The sequence below is a fragment of the Melanostigma gelatinosum genome (assembly GCF_949748355.1).
Source record: "Melanostigma gelatinosum genome assembly, chromosome: 3".
Lineage (NCBI taxonomy): Eukaryota > Metazoa > Chordata > Actinopteri > Perciformes > Zoarcidae > Melanostigma > Melanostigma gelatinosum.
Genome location: NC_136636.1, coordinates 8420523 through 8438873, shown reverse-complemented (window position 1 = coordinate 8438873; position 18351 = coordinate 8420523). Strand labels below are relative to the sequence as shown.

Genomic DNA, 18351 nt, shown 5'->3' with positions numbered 1-18351 from the left:
CATCAAGGTTTGTGATTCAGATTCGAAGTATGTGTGTGTGTGTGTGTGTGTGTCCTTTGAAGTGGGGTCCTATTTCGAGAGCATGAGACAAATGCCACCTTCAGGAAAGTCACACCATCTAAAAGGTGTGCCAGGCTGTGTGTGTGTGTGTGTGTACATGCATATGCGCAGGTGGTGTACGGATGCTGAATTATTGATGCTTTGGGCTCTGGGTGGACAAAGAGAGAGGGCACAGATAGAGAGGGAGGCCGGGCACCACAAGGACAGGCAGACGGCCACAGCAGCTCCCGTCTTCACGCTCTCTCCTAATCTCCTCTGCTGCGGGATCAATGCTATCTGAGCGAGCCATCGCCACACCGCCAGATTAATTCAGCAGTGAACACAGCGGGCTGAGGGGTTACTTTGAAAGCAAACAGGCTTTCCTTAATGCAGAAAGTCCGATAACGCCGGCAGGTAGACGGAAAAGGAATGATAAATAAATAGCAATGCACTCTGCTTGTCCTTGGGTAGGTGGGTGACTACAGTATGTATGTCGGTTGATGCGTGAAGGGACAGAGGAGGAATGGGTGCTGGAACAGCTGGATGGATGGATGAAAAGACAAACTGAGCGTAGATTGCTGGGTGTTTGATGGAGACATGAAACGGACGGCTGTGGGACTCGAGGATGACTGGAGTGTCCTTCCTTACCTGAGCTGAGACTTGTGTCGGGGCTTGAGGTGGAGGGCCCGGGGGCGCTTTAAATTCATACGATTCCTGTTTTGGTTTGGTGTTGTTCCTGGGCCAGAAAGATGAAGCAGTCAGTGTCAAATGAAACCAGTGACTGAATGTGTTTCAGGCAGTTAGTTCTTACACTGCCTTTTTTTTTTTTTTTTTTTTTTTTTTAAACAGGACTTTACATGTTTGCTCAAAAGACTCAATTTCCCAGCGTGCCCCTTACCTGGCCTCCGGTGCAGCCTGCTGCTGAGATGTGTGAGTGGTGGTTATAGTGGCGATCTTCTCCGCATTGGTCAACAAAGACGCATTTGATGACTCTGAGGAGGGCGAGAGAGACGGCCAGTTATAACCAGTGTCTTCCTCATGCATTCATACAAAAACATTCCTGCTACACTGAGGACATTTTACTGACGTTTGCTTTTTTTTCAATAAAAGCGTCTAATTTAATACGTCGTCATTTCAATACAAAAACAACAATCATTCAGCGGCTGTCAGCTACAAACATTCGCTGACCTACGGGGACCAGCTCCACCAGAACTACACTGTCCGCTGGTTTACATCTGTGCTACCAATCACTTCGTGTTTGTGCTTCTAAAATTGCATTTCTTTTCCAAAAAGGTGTTGATCTCAACTGTGGACTGAAACTCCTCCCGTGTCAGCCTGTGAGCTGTCGAACAGGAAACACGCAGCCGGTAGAAGATAAAAGCTCCTGGTTATTCTGCCTTTTATCTCAATCATGTTGTGTCATCACTGAAGAACGCTGGGTGTCATTACATCACTCTCGCTGCACAAAGAAGCCCATCTTCTCCCATCAGCGGTATCTTTCTTGGCTATTTACAGGTATCCTTTATTTGATTACAGCTCTCCACTCTCTCCCAAGTCCCCTAATCGTTATTCTTCTCACGGCCAGTTCCCCTCTAATCTATTCATCTCCTCCACCTCCACCAGTCCCCCTTATAGAGCCTGTTGGCTTAACTGTTCGATTGCCCGTTGCCCAAAAGGTTCAAAGTCAACCAGTCACGCTGCAGCGTGGGCGGGGCTAGCGTCACTTTGGACTATGTTGAGGAGAACCTTCCAGTCCTTGGAGTACCATAGAATGTATAAAACATGGACGTCGTGTCTGTGACGTCACCCATAGGTTTCTCAAAGTGGGAGACTCCAACCGTCTCCATCTTGGCAGCGAGGACCTCTAAAACTGAGGTGGATCTTCGGCGGGCTACCAGCGTGAAGACCGCACTGCATCCATTGGGATTTCTGGCATCAACAGCAGAACTGTGTTACAATCTCACACGTTTTCTGTCGCTCATTTCTCACCGCCTGAAATTTGTCCCTGTAAACACTATTCGCCCCTCCATCTGCTCATTTGCACTCCTTCCGTTCTGCTGCCTCGGCATTCATCTCTCCTCCAACTGTTGTCTGTCTGGAAATTAAATCGAATGAGCGCCGTTTCTCCCTGTCTTTCCGTTCCGCAAGCGGCCCACTGCCTCTTTTCTCCTCTCTCGCTTAGAAACATAAGCGGCGTAAAAGGGGAAAAAAGCACTGAGCCGTTTCTGTAATTTGTCTACATTTGGCCGTGGCGATATGCCCTCCTGCCCCGAGTGGACAGAGTTAGAAAGAAGAGCATCACAATGACAAATTCAGGAGAGGGAATGAGAAAGAGGAGAAAGGGAGATCAGATAAAAGATACACAATATACCTCAGGTAGTGCTGAAGGAAAACAACAACAAAAACAGGCACATGAGTTCACCTCGGCCTCCCTTCTCACACACATTATGAAGCAAAGAGGTGTGCTCGGTCTGCACCTCCACTCTATGCTGCAGACACGTCCGCTTTGATGAACGCATTAGCTGTTTGTGCACGCATTACTGTGCAACAGCAGGAAGAGTTCCTGTTTACCTTGTCACTGCAGTATCGAGCGTCAGTCGCAAAGAAAACTCGGTCTGTGTTCCCACACGGGGGAGAGGTGAGCTCAGTGGAAAGGAGCTGAACCAGACTTCCCCTTGGAAGAGCCTCTTGCGATGGCATTCATTCGTGTCAGAAAGTTTAGACAGGATTGATCCACGCAGAAATAAGCGCATTCAGTCATGTGTGAACAGAGGCACACAACTTAGAAGCACAAGCCACAATCTTCCCCCGTCACCGGCTCCGTGTCAGACGGCATCTGTTTGTTTGACGCGTGCACATAAACCGGAACTTTCCGATAAAGCATATCCAGTTATTTCTCTCTGACGCCTTCTCGCATGCTCTCTGCGTCTTCTTGGCAGGGCAGTTTTGGCTCGCTGTTCTCATCAAGAGCTCCACGGGAAAAAAATAAAAAAAACTCTTCATCCATGAGAAGTGAACCGGAAAGCAAACGCGTGGCGGACAAATCGCTCCAATGTCTACCAGTGAGCGCGTTGACAGGGAGTATCGCCTTCCCCACACACACGCACGCACACACACACACACACACACTTTTAAAAGTAGCAATTCAGTCAACACAGCCGGCAATATCCCACACTGTTGCAAGGACCCCGAAGGCACCTTTTAGGACCCTGAGGTAGCAGGACACATTCAGGGAGCAGTTTATCACGGGAGTAGAGACTTTACCTGGCAAAGTATTAAAAACGTCTGTAACAGCGCCGCTGTAGTCGGTGTCTCCAGGACCACGTTCTGCCGCGATGGCACACACAAGGTGTCCCGACTGGTAACTGCTTATTACAACACACTATCTTGTAAAGTGCAGTCCCTAACTGTCACTCCTCTACTCACCGTCTCCAGGAATGATGCGTAGTGTGACGGTGTTGCCGGCCTCCTTGATGAGGTTGACGATGTCCGAGTGGGACTTGTTGGTGATGGAGCAGCTGTTCACAGCCAGGATGCGGTCGCCGACCTTCAGCTTCCCGCAGCGGTCCGCTGGGCTGCCCTCGATGATGCGGCCTATTTTGTGGGGCATGGCCACACATGCATTGCCAGCTATGGTCACCATTGACATGTTTGCGCGATTCAGTGCGTATGTGTGCGTGCGAGTGTGTGTGTGATGTTGGATTGCGTTCGGAGAGAGAGAGAGAAGGGAAAGGAATGGGAAAGGAGTAGAAAAAGAGGATCAGAAGGTTAAGGGTGAATTCATAGACAGCCAACAGCCAGCCAAGCCGCAGTCACAGAGAAGCTGATCGGAGAAACGACCAGCGAAATGCAAGCGTTGGCAAAGAAGGGCAAATGTGTGCTCTGCATCTGTCATGCTGTAGTTCTCAGGCCTTCAAATGAATCATTGGAAAAATCTATTTTCCAATGCGTTTGTCCTCATAATACGTAGAGCTGCTCCAGCACCACATTTCTAAACAGGGTGTCATTATTATATTTGCATGGAACTGTGTTCTGCATCCCGAACACCTGCAGCCGCAGAGAGGTTGGAGAGCACAAACATACATCAGCGCTGACATCTCACCGACTACCCTGAGGTCTCTCCGCTTCTCTTCCTTTACTCTCTCTCTCTCTCTCTCTCTCTCTCTGTCTGCAGTCTGACATCAGTCACTGCAGAGAAACAGAGCGTGCGATCACTCCTTCCTTTCGCCAATCTTCTATTTCATCCCTCCCGTCAACCGTTTCCCTTTCTTTTATCCCACTGCGAACCTGTCTAACCCTGACCTCTCGCCTGTCTTTTTCACTGCATCGAGCTGTAAACTATCCGATGGAAAGCAGATGACAGAGAGACGGAGGAAAAAAGAGGTGCTGCTCCTCCGAATACCAACTGTATGCGTGGACTGGTTTCATGTAGCCGATTGTTTTTTCCATTCGATTTTACGTGTCAAGTCAAATAAAGCTTATCTGCAGGCCCATGCTTTCCACTCTGGCCTGCGAAAAAAAGGGAGCTTTGCCACTTTGTAAGCCAACCTGGAAAGTTGAGCGTTTTCATGGCTTTTTTTTCCGTCCACCCACACTGACGGAGATAAGAGCACAGAGAGAAGTGGAATGCCATTGTGGTGTAGGCAGAAAAGCCGTGGCAGTCGGGAAAAGAGTGCACTGCATAGAAAAGACTCGTTTGTAAAGCAAAGTAGATTCAATTTGAGCAGCTTCCTACGCTGTGACGTGTGAGATCAAACTAAATACTGTAACGTCTAGTTTGTCAACAATACACTGATTCAATTGTAGACGATGTGGTTTGGAGTCAGTGCATCGTCCTGCTCTACGGTGTAATAAATACACATTATTCACACCGGTCATTTCCCTGATCTATCCTGCTTGCCGCGCTCATTCTCATTAAGTTGTCATTAGGCTTTTAGTGCCAACCTGCTCGGCAGAAGCCATTTAGGTTCAGCTGAATAATACAAAAGCCTTATGTAAGTCACTTCACTTGTGATCAATTATAAAAGCCTTGTGCGAGCGTAGCTGCAGCTGCAGGCGCAGAAAGGGGTTCAGTGTCTTGGCCTGACAGGCTCAGACGAAAATGAGAAAGAAGAAGCACTTCTGTGGAGAGAGTTGGTATTGATCTGGTGGGACTGTAAATAGCCAGAATCGGTGCTGGTTGTCAGGCTATTTAGTGTTCAGTGGTTTTTATGGATGATACAAAGGCAGCCCATAAAGAAGATAGGAAGATAAAAAGGCCCCCGTGATGAAGAGTGTGTTTCATGTTTTACCGAGTGGAACTGATTTTCTGCAATATTGGCATGTGCAATCAGCGACTGTGTTGGTATCGCAAAGCGTGACGTCTCTTACCGAAGGTGGTGCCGGCTTCGGGCCGCGACACCGAAGAGACGATGACGAAGCCGAATCCCTCGTTCTCGCCGCGGCGGATCTCCACGTCGTAGGGCTGAAAGGCGGAGGAGGCGGAGGAGACGGAGGAGACGACGTTGGGGGGCTGAGAGGAGGTGGTGGCGGCGGCGACTGCTGCTGAGGCGACCACGGCGTTCCCGCTGCCGCCCGCCCCGCCGCCCCCTCCCCCGCTGCCGATGCCGGAGGTGGAGCCGCTGCCGGAGCTCACGGTGTTGAGGGAGTTCTGGCTGCCCTGTGGGGTGCGCTTGCCCATCTCCTCCGTCAGGCTGGGCGCCTGGTTGCTGCTGTGGTGGGAGGACGCCGGCGATGGAGGCACATCTCCCTCGGCTTTAGCTGGACACGGCAGAGGAGGATAAGGTGAGAAGGATGCAGATCATGAAGTGAAGGGCGAGGGAGGAAATGGTGTGGAGAAAGGAATAAAGGGGAAGAAATTGTGGACAGGGAGGTGAGACGGATTCAGAAGATGACACGGGAAGATTGAGAAAAGAAAGAAGACGGCCAGACGGTTTTACATAAGACGCTCAGGAGATAATAGGACAGAAAAAGCAGAGAAAGAGGCCGGTGCATAATAAGGCAAGATATAACAACACAGCTAAATGTTTCATCATCTGTGCAATCTGAAAACTGAAAGAGATTGTAAACAAACACAGACAGCTAGTTTGTGCTGATATGATAAAGGACAGCTTGGGCCCCGCAAGACAATCGCTCCTCTGATCTGTTTTGAACAAAAGATGAACTGAAGACGCGGCCCGACTGTAGTATCTGGACATTTCATTCCACATTTCATTTCCTGCACAGCTGCTCGCGGAAGGCGCCTCATATTCTCGGCGCTCTGAGGCAGACGGGGAGCAGCAATGCACTAATGTCTGTCCGCTGTCACCGGGCCGAAGGTTGACCGTCCCCTCCATCATATTTATGGGCCTTTTCTTTATCGCCTGCTCAGGAGCAGGGTGGAGCAGAGCAGAGCGGCGGACTGACAGTAATGGGCGTGGGGGGGGGGGGGGGGGGTTGGCGTATGCTCACGGTAGCGGCCGAGCGCTTCCAAGCGTTTCACACCCAGACTATTAGTCAGTGGAAGGCGATCCCTGCACATAGCAAGCGGGACCCTGGGCCCCTGATGGAATTGGGATTCAAAATAAACGGGGCCCATGGCGATGTAAAGTGCTTTTTATGCAGAAACATGATCGTGTTGACAACACTGATTCATTTAATTATAAAATATACAGCTGATAAAATATGAAACACAATTACTGAAAGCTCAACTGCGTGTTAACGGGGACTGTGAGGGAACGCTGTGATTGGGTATCTGTCTGATCTATTGACCCGTGTCTCTATCTATAGATATATAGGAAGTAGTTGCACATTGGAGCTGCCAGCGGGTCTCGATCAGGCTAGGCTGCGGCCTCGATCCCGCTCCCTTCTTACCGGCGTAGTTGGCTTTGCGTCGCACAGTGAGGTTGACGTGGCCCTGCTTGGCAGCCTGCTGCATCAGCTGCACCACCAGTTGGTGCGACTTGCCCACCACCGCCGTGCCATCCACGCTTATCAGCTCATCGCCGGAACGCAGGCGTCCGTCCTCGTCCGCCGCGCCGTACTTCACTATGTGGCCGATGTAGATCTGAAACCGCAAACAGTGTAGAAAACTAAAATCCAGATCATGTAGATCTAGATAGATAAAGACGGCCAAAAGTGCAATATATGTTCAGAAACATATACATCAAAGGAGTTCAAACAATGCTTTAAACAGAGACAGAGACATTTTTTTGAAATTAAGATATACGGTACGTACATACATTCAATGTCCCAACTCTTTCAGCAGGTATAACATTGGTATGCAGTGCAGGTCTGCTACAATTTATACCACACTATTACATCCCAGCTCCGGCGTAAATCATTATTTCTTTTTCCTTCAAGAAATGCAGTGCAGGACTGCAGGCCAGTGAACAAGAACAAACAACTTTGCCTCCTTAAGATTGAGAAGAAAGAGGTGGTGTGTGTGTGTGTGTGTGAGACATGGGTGGTTTTCTTTTCACAGAAGCCGTGTTGTAAAAAAATCCCTGATATGAAGCTGATGAGAAGCTCAGAACTCCTGCTCAGACTAGGACTGTGAATATAGAGTCCATTTCATCATCCAGGTTACTGGAGCTGTAGTTCACACACAGAGAGACTCACCGGCTCTCCTGGCTCATTGCCTCCGAGGATCCTGAAGCCAAAGCCCGTGTCCTTCCTCCACAGGAAAATGTCCTGCTCTTGGAAGTCTGGAACTGTAAAATCAACAGATCACCGTTAACATATCCGCATTAACACCGGCCGCCTGCGCCAGCACTGTCCAAGCAGAGTTCAGTCCCAGCATGCAGTTAGCCATTCAGTATAACTGCAGCCAACGGTACGGCCACAATGGATGGACCCATTGTTTTTAGGGAATCAAACCACCCGTCTGCTTATATCAACATGCAAATATTCATCCTCCCAACGGTTCCAAGCTTTGTCACCAAGATAGCACTTTGCACAAACAGTCTGTCTGGAGGCTTTGGGAAAAGAACGAACAACCGATCCGTCAAAAGATGAAAGAGGATCTATTTTGGGGAAAGAGCACCGGTATGAAGCTTAAATAAACTATCAGAAGCAAGACAGACTGCCAGCACAATTCAGAACACCTTCACTCATTGGTCCCATAATTAGAAATGATCGGGCTGGAATTTCACTCTGAAGTCTGAAACAGCATCGTTTTATTTCGTTTGAGATTTTTACAGCATTTTTCGGTGACGTTTCCCACAGACTGGACATTACTATTCCACCGGACTACACCGTTTCATTTATGCAGTGATGTGTGACATGCGAGGTCATTTCTCCTCTTGAATGTGTTGGGGAGCACTTGGCACCATATGGCGGTCCTGATACATGCTGGAACTCGCCATATATTATTGAGCAGAGTATCGCTAGTTCACAGCCCACTCCCAGCCACAAGAGAAGACGTGTGTGTGTGTGCGCGCTATAAAAGATGACAGCTCATGGTTCATGTAGCAGTGGATGTGGGGGAGAGACGGACTTGGTGTACACACCAGCTCCTTCGCTTTTAAGCGCGTGCATACGTAGTCGTGCGTTTGCATGCATTTGAATGGCCGCAGCTGTGTTGTACTGGCTGAAAAACACGTGCACCTCTCAGCGAACTCTCTGGGAGATTTCCGTTTCGCTCCAACACAGGCCACTGCCGCCAAGGCCACTAAGAGACGGCAGGGTGGCAGAAGGCACAAACAGCCTGCTCCCAATCTGTTCCTTCAGTCAACAGTTGAAATCCCTGCGGAACGCAGCGATTTGGTCCAATCTATCACAATGCGACTGTGGAGGACCCGGGAGAGGACGAGTCAGAGGACAGCGGTCGCAATCTGAACCTGCCCGCGGACGGGTCAACTGCACAGCTGCTCCGGTCCATTAATGGATCCGTGAGGGATCCCCCGCAGTGAGGCAACCGGGCGTGAATCAATCAATGTTCCACAACGATGGACCGACCTGTGCCGAGTTCCACTGCGCATGACGAGCTCGGCTGGTTCAAACAGTGAGGAAATTAAACTGGGAACATGTTAAAGCCAGGCAATAATCGAAATGAAGTGTCAATAAAGCACGAGCGAGTTTCCTATCCTTCCTGGCCCACATTCTTCAGAACAGGTCCGTGCGAGTTTTTCTGCAAATGGAAATCGTTCACCACATGGTGAGTTTAAAGACCTTGATCCCAGCAGAACTTTTCATTACAGCGAATGCTGCGTGGAGAAACGTCTCCACGAGGCCTGAGCCCTGTGGGGTTGCACGCAGCGGGATTTTAGGATGAGAGCTCAACGCAGAGCGAGGAAGCGGAGGATTCACACCTGCTGGTACCGGTCAGCTGTCCTCCCCGTCATCCTCTCTACTTTTCTAGACCTCAGAATCCCTTGATCTCGCAAAGCTTGACCTTTCTCTTTCGCTTCCCATTTCTGTGTTTCTGTCGCTCATCGGGCCCTCCTCGTCATCCTCTGTGCTCTGTTTGCGGTCCTCCCATTTACTCTGAGCAAACTCGGGCTCAGCTCATTTAGGAAAAAAACCCTGTTGAGAGTCCATCACCTTAGGCTTGTAGACATAATCTCCCCCTCAGTCTTGGTTTCTTCCGCTCTCCATCACGATTCTTTATTTCCTTTTAAATCAAACACCGTTGTCCTCTCAGCCCTTCCCGGCAGCTTGCTAAGAGGCGCCTGCACTACCAGCCCACGCTCAGCCCTTCACATTCTTCTTCATCATATTCATCTAAATAATAGAAAACCCTTGACAAGCGGTGCCTGAGAAAGTGATGAGATGTCCACAGCCCTTACAGACTCATGTTTGTTTCTCTTCCTCTCCTGTTTTTCTGTTTTGTTAACCTGACGGATTTGAGGGTTGTTCTTTTTAATTAGAGCTATCCCTTTGCTTTGGCAAGGCTAGACAAAGAGGAGGGGGGGGGGGTTTGCAATGCAACGACATCCACTCCACTGTTGCTGCTCATTATACGCCTGTGTGCCTCTTCGGGGAAGTGTCGTGTAAAAGTGTGTCAATGGCTGCAGTGTCGGCGATTGGACCACAGTGGCACCTACAGTAGTAGCTTTTAAACGACTGGACGAAGAGCATGTGGGAGACGCCGGCTTCTGATGCTGCTCGGAAATCAATGCCAACTGCTTGAAGAGGAATAACTCAACATTTTGGTGAATACGTTGATTCACTTTCTCCCTGCTGTGAGTTAAGATGAGAAGACTAATTTTCCCTTTCAAGATAGAACCAGCGAGCGGTTAACTGAGCTCCAGACTGGAAGCAAGGGGACACGGCTGTCCTGGCTCTGTCCAACGTCAAACAAATCTGCTGAGCAGCTTTAAAGCAACATTTCTGTTTGTTCCACACACACACGAGAGGAAATGTAAAGAAGTACTTTGAACACAGCCAAGTTGGCCGTTTCCCTCTGCTCTCTGCGTGAGCTCAGCTCATCGCCTGCTGACTCGAGCTTTAAGTGAGTGACTTCTCACATTTTCACTAATGCTGACCTACTGATTTTAATTTCTTTAAAAATGTCCGTACATTTTGAAACGGAACATAAATTGTATATTCTACGATGCTATTTTCATCCTTAGTTCTACGAGTATATGTGAATATAAACCAGGTACTTACATGCAGAAGACTTATCTCTTATCCCAAATCTTGCTCCAAACAGTGCAGTACCATTTAAAGACACCAGGGTTCTCCACTGAGCCAACAGCCCCATGCAGCCCTCATCCAACCGCCACCAAAAATAAATACTTACGCCTACTTTCATACATGGTCCTGGACTGGGCCCAGATCTTAAAGGGGTCCGGTTTTCTTTGGATGGTGCCGTCTGCCGGGGAGTCCTGGGGAGGCAGGCCTGGCAGGGGCTGAGAGGGGGGCGGGGGAGCGATGCTCTCGCTGAGAGGCGGCGCCAGGGACGGGTGCAAGGGCGAGTCTGCGTGGGTGCTCCGGTGGCTGGAAACGCTATGCTGGGAGCTGTTCTGACTGTCCTTTCTCGACAATTGCTGTTGGAGAAGCAGATGGATGTCATTTGACAGTTGAAAGCCAGCTGTGTCAGTACACCTGTGAACACGGAGGCTGAGCCGAGTCAAACAAAACAAACGAGGTATCTCATGATGGGCAGCGGGGAAGACCAGAAGTTGTGGTTGGTGAAAGAACAATCAGTGGGATTAAGATTACAATACAGAAGAATTCCGGACCCAAGTGTATCGTCAACCACTGTTGTGTTGCTCCCGGATTCAACACGACAAATCATTAACTTGTTTTATTCAGATAATTATTGTAGCACACAAAGGGAGGGAAAGAAAGAGCTCAATGGTTTTCTCGTGATTAAGTCATTCAGCTGTGGGAGCAACAAACTTACAACAAGGGTGCATCGCCCATTCCAGAGTGGAATGTATGAACAAGGAACTGCATCCCCTGCTGCATATGGAGAGATATTCACAGTGAATAGAGCACTCCTGGGGTTTGAAACGGAGGGAGGACGTTACTGGAGAAGCCAGAAATGTAAAACTCCTCATAAATTGCCCCCCCCCCCAATAACATGGGCACTTAAGCACCTGCTCGAGGATTTGAAGGGAGCGGGTGCTTGAGCGCAGTAAAGCGCATACAATCCTGAGCTCAGGTACAAGTAAAAATCCTTTCTGTGGCGCTTTGTCACAGGATCTTTCTTCACAGTCCCCGTCCTCACCATTACGCCGCAGATTGACCCAAAAAGGAAGGAAACCAGCGAAGGGAATGGGTGACAGACAAGAGCACGAGAGAGAGAGAGAGAAAGGAAGATATTTTAAGACAACGAGAGAAAAATGACAGCAGTTCAGTCTATTCACGTCATGTGACCTCCCAGTTCTTTGGATGCGGTGGACAAAAATACACCAGGAAGGGGCGGAGGCAAGCGGCTCATCTGCTCTCAAATATCAAAGAGTTTGGCCTTCAAAGTGCAGCCCTGTCTTCAATAAATTCAGAGTCATTACTCCCTGAATCAGCCTCCTACACGTCTGCAATTCATGTTTGTATTCGTCACGCTTGTTAAGACTTTCAAGAAGCTCGACGCTTTAGCAAATATTAAGTCAGAGCCGGAATGCTTACTCTACTGGAACCTCACTGGGTTGTGCGGTGAAGTAAAATCAATGGATTCATATGGTTAGTCACAAATGCGGGCCTCGTTTGGGTGCTAAAGTCAGACCTCAGGACTGTTTTCTTTGTTTGATCACTTTCATTTCATCAAACAAAATGGTGCCTTCATTAGCCAACGGAGCAGCATTTCTTTTTGTGAATGTCTCTCTCAGTTTGATGTACACAAAGCACCACATCCTATTCCCCGATCAAATGAAGACAATTCTCTTGTTTTTGACGGATCTGTTAGGTTTGACCTTCTGCAGTCATCGTGCTCTCCTTCTGTGCTCCGGGACTGATCAAATACCTTTCTTTCTGCTGCTCCAATAACTTATGAAGGAGACAGAAGAGGGGAGGGAGGGAGGGCAATCACAACAAACCCTCGCTGCTTCCTCAGACTCGGCTCAGGCCTGTTTCGCCACCAGCGGGCCCCGCTGGGGTTCAGTGCCTCGATGCTTCACAGCGGTCGTCTTCAGTGTGTTTCGTTGCACGCAAACATCATACATGACCGCCATCATCACCCTCAACTTATCACCTCTGTTATCTGCTTTAAGAATGCTATGCCATCACCATTATCACCTAACGCATTTCCTGCCCAGCACCAGCACCACCTCATTCCCCAAAAACCTTCTCCCCAGCTGGACGACATCACATACCCTCCTAGTGTAATCGCTGTACGGTGGGGCCCGCTCAAAATCGTCCTGCAAAATACAAAAATTTGACAAACACACGTTCAGTCAGACACAGTCAATAGGATCCCTCCATTAATGCAGCACATATCGCAGGATGAGGCCGACTCTCAGCTGTGATCTCTCTCGCAGTGCAAGCTGAGCACCCCGCGCGATGCGATCATCAGCGTGTTAGCAACCCTGCTCACGCTGTGCATCAAAGCCCCTCGTTCCAGCCCCCGCCAGAGGGGAGGGGAGGGTGGGGGGGGGGGGGGGGGGGGGGAGATGCCAAACTACAGGGATCCACCCCCGCAAAGCACATCATCCGATGTCTCCAAACAGACCCAAAACATCAGCACCACAAGTTACACCTTACAGGGGAGAGTAAGAGACGAGGTGGGAGAGGGGAGGCGGGGAAAGTAAGCCCAACAAGTAGATGGACAGAAGAGAGGAGGAAGGATGTGAGAGGAGAAAGGATGTGAGAGGAGGAAACGTATAGGGGGGGGGAATAAAAAAACAACTACTTACCAGTTTTGGGCTCTTCTTTGCAGGTGCCACCCCTGTGAAACCAGACAGAAATGGGGAAAAAAGAAGAAAAAAGGTTACCGATGTAGTTTTAGTATAACGTCCATGTTCAGAAAAAAATTTAAATAGAAGAAAGGAAAACAAACAAACAAACTGGTAACGCAGACTCCAAAACAATGCTCATTTAGCCCTCGTCTCCTTCCCCCTCCTTTCCTCTCTCCCCCCGCTCGGATCCTTTGCTCGCCGTTCCGCGGCTGGCGTTTGAGGAGGAAGGGAGGAGGAAAGGAGGGGAGGGGGCAGGCAGCGCGATCTATCTGCATCGCCGGCGCGGCCAACGCTCTGCCTGTGTGGTGCAGCGGTAGAGTGGGGCCAGCCTCCAGGGCGAAAGCCCAGCGCTCACTGGGAGAGCCTGGCTGTCAGACGACTGCGGAGCACGCGTGTGAGTGAATGAGTGAGTGAGTTTGAGGGGAGGAAAGTGATAGTTAAGAGGATGGGGGAGAATCCTGGAGAGCAACTAAGCCAGAGAAAGAAAGAAAAAGCAAAAGAGAGAGAGGAGAGGAGCGAGCTGTGCTCTGGAGTTCCCGGCCGTAGCATTACCCATGGAGAAGGAGTCCAAGATACTGAACATTAAATTATAGGCAACCGTCAGTTCCCCTCTTACTGAGACCATCTTCCTGTGTCCGCTGAGCGCCACGCTCCGCTGTCGAAGGCTCCAGCATCTATAGGCAGTAGCAGCGTCCTCTCCGTCTCTCCCTTTCCTGCTGCCTTTTCCTTCCCCCCCCCTTTCTCTCTCTCTCTCTCACACACACCTCACTGCACACTATCCTCCCTCCCTTTTCTTTCCTCAGCATCATCACCCACCCTCCCTCCGTCTTCCCCCCTCTCTCTCTTTGTATCCGTTTGTCTCTCTCTCTCCCTCCCCCTCCATCTCAGTTTCCCTCCCACCCCCACATGCTGGTAAACATCCACACACACACACACACACACACACACACACACACACACACACACACACACACACACGGCTTCCCGCTGCTCTCCCGACACAAATCGAAGTGTGCTTAAGGTTTGACTGACGGGTTTCAGCTCGACTGAGCAGTGACCAGAAATACCATCGCAGAAAATATCATTATCGCAGAGAAGCAGCACACAAAGAAAGACTGACGGACGACTAAAGTGCTCGTGCGGCCTGGATCCAGCCGGGGGTATTTGCTCCTTAAGCACATCACTGCCCCTCTCTCCCCCCCCTCCCTCCCTCGACTCTGCATGAAATAAACAGTTGTATGAAGTTATGGAAATGAGAACGGGAGAAGGAACGCATTAAACAAAGAGAAAATGCAAAAACTGGCGGTGTGTATTTACCTCTGTAATATATTTAGAATTCAACGATGAGCGGAGTACCAACCACACACACACACCTCAGTAGGGGCGTGTAACACATGTAAAGCATGAAGCGTGTCTGATCGAAGAAAAATGGGCCACTTTTATGTGTCAATCCTTCAGGGAAACAGAGGGGATAAGATCTCTCTCACACACACACACACACCTTTATCTCTCAGACATCTGGGTTCATTCACAACTGACGGCTCCAACTGCGTTGCGTCTGCAGCTTTTGTTTCCTTCTCTCCCTCCTCTCCCTCCCCTCCCTTTCAATTAATAGGAATCATTCATTCAGACGCAGACGCAGATGCACAGTGTCAATCCCGAGGTGTTCTCTCTGGGCTGAGCACGCCGTCAGTCAAAGTGTCAGGCTGCGGTTTGATTGTCCTTCATCTATCCACTGCAACTGATCTGCTGCTGCTGTGGTCTGTCAGCGCCCCTCTCCGAGCTCTCGGATCAGACACACCGGTACACAACACGGACACACCCGTGGAAGAGAGAAACGGACTCGGACACGAGGTCGATTCGGGTCTTTGCATAGCACTGCGCCGTTTGAAATTTCATCCAAACGTTTTACTGTAAAAGCAAATCACTAAATGAGATATTCATTTAAAGATATAGAGTTCCACTAAACTGAGAAGCCTTGATGCCATTTGACAAATAAAGCAATATTGTGCGCAGGTCAGCAGGTTGTGTGTGTGTGTGTGTGTGTGAGAATCACCACGGTGTGTTTAAAGCTCCTACATCAAAAGGTAATGTGGGTGTTTGGGCCAACCTCCAGGAATAATTACATACAAGAGGGAGGAAAGAGTGGTTTTGGACAGGTGGGGCCCTGACAGCCTGAGTGCGGGAGCGCCGACTAAGTCCTCAGCACTCCCAGCTTTCAAATAATGGGCCAGGACCACTGTGCCCCCCCGCCCAGCTCATTTTATTCTGCTTACTTCATCTGAAAATCGGTGGCATTATTCACTGCATTCTTAACAGTGAATGATGAACGACTGCTCAACCTACGGGGCACTACATTTGTATGATATGGGTTTATTTTTTTATGATTAATGTTATACATCAACTGATTATTGTGAATTACAATGAAGCCAAAATAACAAATGATCCAATATGTTTGAGGACTACAGTGATTTTCTTTTTTTTTATTGCACTTGACGGAATATCACTCATCTTCTTTCACTGCCTGAGGAGAAACGTATGATTCAGCCCCACAGCTTCCAACCGTTCGGATTCATGACAACAATGCACAGCGGAGTCTTTTGCAAACACTGGAAATAACAAACTGCAACTATGAAAAGCATTGCCACACAGAGTTCAAGATGTCTGCGCTAGAAAGATGAATTCAGCACATGAAATGCGCGCAGAGGAGCGCTGGGTTCAGGTGCCGTACGAATGTACAAGTTCAACAGATAGGAGCTGTTGTAAAAACCTGGCAGCACAGCAGGCACTAAACGGAAGCCATTATTAAGCAGATTATGTTGTCCGTCTATAGTGTGTGTGTGTTTGCGTGTTGGTATATCTCCGCTGGGAGTGATGGCTTCCAACAGACAGGTCCATCTGTCACTGTGGCGACGGTGCCGGGTGACTGTGGGGGAACTGTCATACTCAAGGAGTGAAAGGCTCACATCAGCAGCCAGGATGTGACAGCCCGGCAGAGCACGGCTTTATTTAGCTGGTGTGTGTAAACAGTGAAATTAAATGTGACAGAGGAGCGTACTAACGGGACTAAATAGATGACCGGGGAGAGCGTGCATGCAAAAAGTAAAAACCATATGAAACATAAGGTTCTTGCAAAGAAGGTCACGGCGCTTTATCATAACAATAATAAAATGATACAGAGGAATGTTTCGCTGCACAAACGCACAAATCCATCCGGAGGAGACCCCCAGCGCAGATTATCTGCAGAGCATTGTCATAGTAACAAAGGATGGTGCAATAGGGGAGTTTTACAACTCGCCCAATAGCTACGGAGGTGTGAAGAGATGGGGGATCGGCGATGGTTGAGGGAGAGAGAGAGAGAGAGGCTCACCCTCCTTTTCCCTGAGCAACAGCACGAGCCTCCGGCAAGCCCAAAAAGATGAGCGGAGGTGAATCGTGGGCACCTGACCGGCCGACCCCCCCCCCCCCCCCCCTCCCCCCACCCCCCCCATCATTGCTTTTTGAGGACTGCAATGCTGTTCGTTATGGTGCCACTGGAACATGCAGTCAGCAGAATTTTTAATGCGAAGTGAGCAAAAAATACGACGCTTCCTGCCCATACAGGGAATTGATTTCCTGCTTTGGTCTGCGCAGGGACCCATCATCAACGTTTATCTCTTTCTAATGGGTGTGTACAAGACTGTCCACATTATACGGGCCTCATGCCGGTAACTGTGGGTTTATGTGGGTTCACGTCATGTCTGCCTATCACTGTGTGCCCTCATAGCTTTTGACATTCACAAGTTGCTCAATTGCCCAATATTAAGGCAATAAGAGCAATCTAATGTGGCGATGATCCGCTTGCTGGTTTTACCCTCTTAAAGCCGCACGCCCATGAAAAAACAAAAAGGAGAAGACACATTTCAACCCACTGTCTGTCTTCAAGGGTATAATAAATCTCTTTCAGACTGCACTTAAAAGGCAATGACAGGAAAGGCAAACAAACGCAAGCGAGAGGAAATAAACCCGTCTGTGCACGAACGCAGTCAACGCTCTTAAGAGTTTTCCAAGTAGCCATGCAGATAACCTGAGGTCTCTGACATTCGTTTGGGTATTTAGATTCTTATTTACTGAAAGGAGATTAAACAAAAAAGTGGTTGTGCAGTGGAGGGGTTCATCAAATACACAGACATTTGCAAAATAGTTTAACACCTCTTGCCTGTGTTAGTCTGTTAGTCAACCTGCCATCTGAAGTCCGCTGGCTACGTGGGAGGAGAGGAAAAGGTCCATCTCTCATTCTGAGATAAGAGCGCGAGGCCCGAGTGCCCAAAAGGGACTAATGTGTCACCATTGATTGATGATTCATTAAGTGTGTGTGTGTGGGGGGAGAGCAGAGCATCATGGGGGTTTTCGTTGCCGCCCTTTCATCATCTCTCTGATCCTCTGACATCCACCGTTCTCGTCCTCTCCCTTCAGTCTGCAGCTGCCTCTCCTTACGCTTCCTCTACATGGCTGCAAGCCGTTGTTGCAACCAAACACAAAGTACCTTTGCATTGATTGCACCAGGCCTTACAAACAGATGGAAAAACACACTCTGCGTCTACGGCGGTGAAACAAATGGGCATTACCCAAACCCAGGTTTTCACAGAGAAAAAGGCTGCACGGCAGGTGTGCGCGTCCCTATCGACCCCGTTAACATTTACACGCGTCTGTGCTACGGCAGGACATCAGGGGCCAGAATGACTTATGTCAGCTCATCAGTGAGGGCAGGAGAAGACTGGCAGGGGAAAATGAGCACGTTAGAGTGGTGTAATTAGACAAATGAAAGAACACTGTTTCACGAAACACAGACCTGATTGAAGGAATAAATCATAAAACCTCTGTGTCTTGGGTGCATAACCTATGAAAACCTGTCAAATCTCAACCCGATGGTCTCTCTCTCTCTCTCTCTCTCTCTCTCTCTCTCTCTCTCTCTCTCTCTCAATAAAAGCTGGGACCCTCAAATGAGATTCAC

The 18351-nt window shown here is 49.1% G+C and overlaps 1 protein-coding gene across 6 annotated transcripts in view; it reads right to left on the bottom strand.

Annotated features, from left to right (window-relative positions):
* Nucleotides 1-18351, bottom strand: part of magi1b (membrane associated guanylate kinase, WW and PDZ domain containing 1b) — a 111811-nt gene that overhangs the window by 7314 nt on the left and 86146 nt on the right. For 3 of the 6 annotated variants that reach the window (XM_079266269.1, XM_079266273.1, XM_079266274.1), the window contains exons 13-21: nucleotides 13317-13348; nucleotides 12777-12821; nucleotides 10763-11009; nucleotides 7639-7730; nucleotides 6892-7084; nucleotides 5410-5799; nucleotides 3466-3669; nucleotides 938-1031; nucleotides 688-775 (exon numbers count right to left, since the gene is read on the bottom strand). In XM_079266269.1, the coding sequence (XP_079122395.1) occupies nucleotides 688-775; nucleotides 938-1031; nucleotides 3466-3669; nucleotides 5410-5799; nucleotides 6892-7084; nucleotides 7639-7730; nucleotides 10763-11009; nucleotides 12777-12821; nucleotides 13317-13348 (1385 nt within the window). The remainder of the gene's footprint in view (nucleotides 1-687; nucleotides 776-937; nucleotides 1032-3465; nucleotides 3670-5409; nucleotides 5800-6891; nucleotides 7085-7638; nucleotides 7731-10762; nucleotides 11010-12776; nucleotides 12822-13316; nucleotides 13349-18351) is intronic. The other 3 variants (XM_079266271.1, XM_079266270.1, XM_079266272.1) reach the window with 3 other exon arrangements.